At 47.9% G+C, this 7,140-nt stretch overlaps 1 protein-coding gene across 1 annotated transcript; it reads right to left on the bottom strand.

Annotated features, from left to right (window-relative positions):
- Positions 1-3,408: 3,408 nt before the first annotated feature.
- LOC119107412 (uncharacterized) lies at positions 3,409-3,941 on the bottom strand (the record flags this gene model as incomplete). The annotated part of the gene is given in 3 exon segments (XM_037230851.1): positions 3,409-3,509; positions 3,598-3,694; positions 3,797-3,941. Coding segments are annotated over 3 exon segments (343 nt in total), but the record flags the coding sequence as incomplete, so codon positions are not given.
- Between the last annotated feature and the right edge of the window lie 3,199 nt (positions 3,942-7,140).

Raw genomic sequence — 7,140 nt, 5'->3', positions numbered from 1 at the left:
AAACGAAATGGATCTGCCCCCACTAATGGACAGGAATTAATTCTTCTCATCGATAGGCTAAACAACGTCGGAGCTGGAGTCGACAATATTAATTCAAAAATATTCAAGTTATCTTATAAGGTTATACTCAAACCAATTCTCCATCTTTTCAACAGCTGTTTGTCCTCGGGGATATTTCCAAGCATTTTCAAAAGGGCCGTGATTAAACCCATCTTTAAAAGTGGGGACTCGCAACTTGTAGATAATTACAGACCTATCAGCATTTTGCCGTTTATGTCCAAAATTCTTGAAAAACTTATATATAATAGACTCGTCCTTCATCTAAACCAAAACCAGCTAATTCACCAAAAATCAGTTCGGATTTCAGAAGAACAAAAGTACTTACATGCCAATTCTTCTTCTGCAGGAAACTATTACAAAGGCTTTTGAAAATGGGGAATATGTGTTAGGTTTGTATTTAGATCTGAAAAAAGCCTTTGACACTGTAAACATTAGCCTTCTTCTACGTAAACTTACTAAATATGGTATTCGACGAAAATCTCATGAAATCATTTCTTCATATTTGTCTGGCAGAACTCAAGGTGTAAAAATCAGGAATGATCTATCAACAATCAAAAACGTAACAATGGGGTTACCGCAAGGATCCATTCTCGGCCCAATCCTCTTTTTAGTGTACATAAATGACCTACCTAAATTAAGCAGTAACATGATTTGTCTGTCTTATGCTGATGATACTGCGATTGTTTTCAAAAATAAAAGTATTGTCGAACTTCAAAACAATGTCAGTACGCTTTTGCTTCTAATGGCTTCTTGGTTTGCTGCTAATTTTCTCTCCCTGAACGTATCGAAAACATTCACACAGCATTATACAACCCTTTCTTCGCATTTCCGACTAAATGTGCAAATTAATAATTCACCTATTGAAGAGAAAAAGAAATTAAATACCTTCGTGTAATCATTGACAAATCTCTTAAGTTTACAAGCCACACTAATTTTGTTGCAAGCATAGTAAGTAGAAATATTGGAATAATAAGCAGGGTTAGGTACTTTATTGATAAAACAACGTCACATCTACCCTATAACACTTTGATTCTTCCTTACCTAAATTACTGCTGCTTGGTTTGGGGCATAAATTATGCTTCTCAACTAGATCGATTGGTAATTTTGCAAAAAAGGGCTGTGCGTCTTATAGAAAATGTGTATCCTCCGCAAAGCTCAGAGCCAATCTTTTAAACGATACAAAATTTTTGAAACTATCGGATATTGCTAAATCTCAAATCTTAATTGTGATGCACAATTTTTTAACTTCACAGCTCCCTGCATCATTTGATTTAATTTACAATCTCTACGAATTCCAATGACATGGATATGAGGCGAGCAAAACATTTAGAACAGCCTTTCTCTTATCGTAATTATGGACTATTTACAGCATCCTGCCTTGGCCCTAAGCTGTGGAACGACATTCTGGTTCCATATTTTCCAAGAATAGCTGATATCCCTGTATCGAAAACCATCGTTAAGAACATCATCCGCAAGCATTTCGTGAACACATATTAACGTAACAAACATATTTTGAAGACATTGCCATCCTTGTGCTGTACATATCCAACGCACTTCATATTTGACCTCCTTCATGTTTCATAATCAATTTTCTGATATAAAGTCATGCACATATACCCAAATTAGTGGCGCTGGCTCCGAGGAGTTCTCCAGCAACAAGCTCTGCTTAGCTGGGTGGACTTCCTGGAAATCCAGCCCAAAACCCAGCACAAAAATGACCAGGTAATTGCCCCCTCCGACTTGTGACTGTATAACCCTTACTAACACCGGGAATTGAGTGGTTGTAGATTATTGGGCGGTTGTTAGCGGGGCTTCATTAGCTGATTTTGGCTAATGACTACTTTAAAGCCTTTTCATCTATGATTTTCCCTCCCTCTCACATAACACAATTCCCTCGGGTCTGCTCCACCTCCTCGCCTGTTTTTTTTTTTAAGTTTGTTTTCATCTTCCTAGCTGGAGTGCCGCGACTTGATTTTATGTTTTCTGGTGTTAACGTACGGTTTACTGCGTCGCTGGGATTGAGGGAGGGGCACTCCTGGTTACCTCTTCTTGGGTAACGGCGTAGAAAAAAAAATGCAATCTGCAGATAAATTTTTCTGTCAGCCAGTTGCCTTATGTGGTTTCGACACTTGGTGCTGCATCGCCTCATATACGAATGCTGAAGTGGGTATGCCGTTCTAAACATGATCCCGAAACGGCAGATGACATGGGATACTCGCGTGACATTTCTATGGTGTCATACAAGCTTGGGGGATATTTCTGTAGACGGCGCGACATAGGCTGCACGGTGCTGCACATAGCTCAGAAACGAAGGATCTGAAGTCTCGAGAAGCACATGGATGTGTACTGCTGGGGATGGTCATGAACATGTCTATCTCATTTCCAAATCCCATTCAAATGTGAAATGGTGCCTTTAAGAGGTGCTTCGCTGCAAGGACTTGCAAGTTCACAGTCCCGATCACCACCAACCTGAACCTAAGTCAGCACCACCAACCTAAGCCGTGCAAGTTCCGTGGACACCTTTGCGCCACAGGTAGCAGGGGAGCACAATGCTGCGACCCTGACTGGGGGTGTGGGTAAAACCGCATCTCTGACATAGGGCGCAAGCCAGGATTGGAGGAGTCACGCTTGGACGGGGGGGGGGGGGGGGCATGCAGGCCTGACAATGCCATCTGGAATGGGAAAACGTGTGAAACATCTGCATTTTAAAGATGGGAGGAACAAAGTCCCATTTCGTGAAACTTGTGTATGTGTGGGGGAGGCGTGTCCACCCTCTGTTGCTACACACGTGAACCGGGACGATTAGCAGCCACGCACAGGCACACGGCAGATGAAGCTGTGTGCGGCCGAGCATGGGATGACCTTGGCCCCGGCCAGCTCGGTGGCGACGCAGTCTAAGCCGACGCCCAGTCTTGGGCTCATCGGGCAAGCCAGGTTATGTTCCAGGCAGTGCCGTCCACCGAGCGGAAGCTGCTGTCGGAGGCCCGATGCAAGCCGACGTGTTGTGCTCGTGGTGACTGGCATCACCACCCTCAGGATGTTCCACGTGCCGGCGGAGGGGAAGGAGGCGAGCCGCGCGCCCGGCTGCTGCGCCGGGCACAGAAGGGCGGCAATGTGCCAGGTGGCCCAGGTGGAGAAGTAGCCGTAGCAGAAGGCGTCCAGGCCGAGCCAGTCAGCCGGGCAGGGCAACCGCGTTTGGCAGCGGCGCGGCACCTTTGCGGATGTAGCCTTTGCGCAGGTCTGTGCACGGCCGTGCCGCGAACGTATCCATGATGAATTCCTTGCGAACGTTGACGCAGCCGACACCGGTAGCCGCGTTGAAGGCTAGCACGGGTTTGGCTGACGGCTTCGAGCCGTCGATATCGATGAACGTGCCCTCGTCCCAGGTGCGCATGCCAATGTACTCGCCGAAAGGTGGCCGGCTGCCTGTGATGCAGTATCCAGGCGGCCTCGGCCACGTCCGTGGTCGTGGTCAGGTCCGCGCAGGGGCCGCGCGCGCAGTAGGCGGCCCGGCTCGCCTCCCAGTCAAGACCCGACATCGTGGACGACCGCAGGTAACAGCTGTCGCCGAACAGCTGCCAGCCGGCCGGGCAGGGCGTCAGCTCTTCGCTCACGTACTCGACCGGCGTGCTGCCTGCCGGTTGCGGCGCCGGCACCGTCGCCGGACACAGCGCGTCGAATAGCTGGCAGTGGCCGCTGGCGAAGCTGAAGCCGCCGCAGCCGGGCCGCCACCGGCAGCAGGCGGCGCAGATCAGGCGAGAGGGCGCCGACAGCTGAGCGACGGCGGGGCCCGACACGATGCCAGGCTGGCGGGAAAAGCGGCCGATGACGAGCGCGGCGCAGCTGAGCGCCACGACTGCTGACAGCGGGCAGGGCGTCATGCTGCACGTGACCCGGCCGGCGCGCGCGACGGATGTACTGGCCACAACGCCAGGCGGTGGTGGCGAGGAACAGGACGGGATCGGGTGAGAAACATGTAATTTGAGCGCATCACGATTCGGAAACGTCGCAATTGGTGTCGGACCCAATTTCAAGCCTAGAGATAATTTGGATGATGGTTCAATGATTGCTTTGATCTTATGTTTAGATGGTTGTCAAATTCGAGGAGTAGGGGTGTTATCTTTATTGTAGCTTTGAGTCGCGTTACCATTTATGACATTAATGACAGAGGCGGGTTCCGAAACAGCACCCACAAAGGCGTGCTTCCAACTGCAAAGCGAACACATGCAAGACGGAATTATGTTTAAGCGACTTGCAGCCGTGCTCACAATTCCTTGATAATAGCTTAGCAGAAGCGATGCGTCATATGTTTTGCTGCGTCGACAAAACGTTGGATAGCGGGGTATCGGTTTCCTGATGTTTTTTTACTGGATTAATGTCTGAACGATCCGGAGCATAGTGAACTTGAGATAGCTTATCTTCCATCCATATATACACGCGAAAACTTGAAGCGTCTGACTTTGATGGTCCATGACTTGTAATTTTTTTCCCCAAGTCATGTCGGTAATATTTTGTTCAAAAGTGACATAAAACGCCACGGGTGTCTGTTTACATTCTTTTGTGAGGGCCCCAGCCCCCGAATGTTTATCACGATGTACAGACAAGGTGATGATTTGTGTATAGTGTATATATCAATACACCATACAATATAGTGTTTATATCAGACACTGCATGATTTTGATGTATGATTTATCAGACACCGCATGATTTTATTGTATATATATATATATATATATATATATATATATATATATATATATACGTGCGTCTGTGTGTATATGTATGCATAAGTGAGCTCTTTTGCCGCCTAACACTTATATTTCCCTGTATGAAGGTACAATCTACATGTAATATATCCCCTTTCGTCCAAACCAAGGCACAAGCCATTCAGAGTTTTTTTTAGGGTGGCACTCTGAGTTGCATCTTATTCGTGCCGTTCGCCAACAACTCGAGCCCTTGCGTTTCCAATAACATCATTGTCATCCGATTGGCAGATGACACACACATCTTCGTCGGCGGAAACTGAACGATATGAAGCAGCTTATCGCCGGGATGGAACGAGCGCTCAGCTCATCAGTGGTATTGGCACAATGACACGGAGCTAAACGCTCACAAAACACATTATTGATCAACACTCCAACGACGCTGCGAGATTTGCCGCCAGTCGCGCTGATCTTCTGTGGTGCGACAGTCCCTAGCTCCATATCAGTCAGAAAATCAGTCACCACCGGCCGTCACCTCAGCTGCCACGCGGGCCATGTGATCCCGGATGCGACCTTAAAGAGCATTCTGCAAGCGTCGGTGTTGTCCTTAATCAGATATGTATGTCTGCATACGGCTCCTGTAGCGATACTCAGAGGCATCGAGTGTAGAAGATTACAAAATTGTGTGCACGGGTGGTGGCAGGCAGAAGACAAGACGACCACATATCGGACGCTATGGAACCACTTGGGTGACTGACAGCCAGACAAATACCTGTCACACTCTTCCAAGCTGTGCGTGCTGTTCTCTCTCGCATCAAGCCTGAGCTGCCTGACAGCATGTATTACACGATGGGGTAGTGTGCGAATCAAAGGCACGCACAAGCCACCAGCGTGCCGCGTGCCTGACCCGCCGCAAAGCCGCACGGCAGCGGAGAGTCACCGGCCGTGCTACCGGGGCGTGGAGTTGTCGATATGCCCGGCATCGACCCTCAAGCGCCGGCTTTTCGACGCCACGTGAAACAAGTAATAGGTACTGTGAGCGTTGCCGACCAAACTCGGACTTGTGATTTTTACAATGTTCTTTTACACTGCATGTTCTGCATCTCTATATTATGTGAGCGTGTGCTACCCCGCCGGTGGCATGATTGCTCTTTTCTGTGTTCCCGACATATTTTGTATACCACGACGTACCTAAGTGAAAAGCCACGATGTGAATCTAATGTTAACACGCGCCCGGGTGCCCGGCTAAATACCCTTTGCTCGGTTTGGGGTCAGTTTGACCCCCTGAGATCTCGGGAACTAAGAAAGCTAAAGACACCAAATTTGCAGAGTGTCTTGACCTCTACATTAGCTCACTTAGGTCAAAGTTTGGGCTTCTTAGGTCATGACCTTCAGGCTTAAATAAGGTCAAACAAGGTCAAATTCGAGGACGGTCTCCAAAGTGCCCCCAGAACCTAGGAAACTGTTTCTCAGCAAAAGGTCACAAGCCCAGTTGAGGTCACTGACCTTTTTTGACCTTTTGAACGTCATGGTGACCAAAATCGTACAAGACTGCTCTCAGTTTTGCATTTGAATAAACGACAAAGATTGCGCTAGGCAGTATGTTCCTAAAACAAAATGCCGACACGGGTCATCTCAGGTCAATGACCTGTTCTGACCTCTAAGAAGTCAATGGAAGATGCATAATGTGGTTCCTGCTGTCAATAAGTTCGAAATGAACACCACAACCTATCCCATACAGCAAGCCCTAGAGTAATAGATCAGGTTGGTTTTCACCTTAGTCTAACTTTCAAACCTGACCTTAGGTCAAAGTAATTTGTTCATTTAATATTTGTGGTGCCTAAGAAAGCATCTCAGACATGTATGGCTTCGTCAAACACTCCGTTATTGTATGAGATTGGACGATTCCCTGGAAATTGCCTTCCCTAAAACCATGGCCTGACTTTGACCTGCCATAAGTCAGCGATCTTACAAGGTACATCTAATTTTTGATGTCAAACGATCCGCTATTCAGTTGTCTACATTATGCAAAATTTGGCGCGACTACACCGCGCCGTTCGCAACCCATTCTGGAAAAACCCTCAGGGTGTTAATTTGACCCCCCCCCCCCGAGGGTGTGTTAAATACATCATTATCATCATCGTAAGCCGGCCCAGTATTTGTACACGGTGGTACTATCCGTGCGAATGGAGGCACATCATCAGTGTACGACCGAACAGAAGACGTATAGACACGGCCCAACATTCTCGTCAGGTGGGTCGGTTGACGTGAAACGTGACGCGCGCGCACGCACACAACACCACACACACACACACACACACACACACACACACACACACACACACAACACACACACACACCACACACAACACACACA

Source organism: Pollicipes pollicipes, unplaced genomic scaffold, assembly GCF_011947565.3.
Source record: "Pollicipes pollicipes isolate AB1234 unplaced genomic scaffold, Ppol_2.1 Scaffold_2555;HRSCAF=2994_pilon_pilon_pilon, whole genome shotgun sequence".
NCBI lineage: Eukaryota > Metazoa > Arthropoda > Thecostraca > Pollicipedomorpha > Pollicipedidae > Pollicipes > Pollicipes pollicipes.
This window is presented reverse-complemented; position numbering and strand designations above follow the sequence as displayed.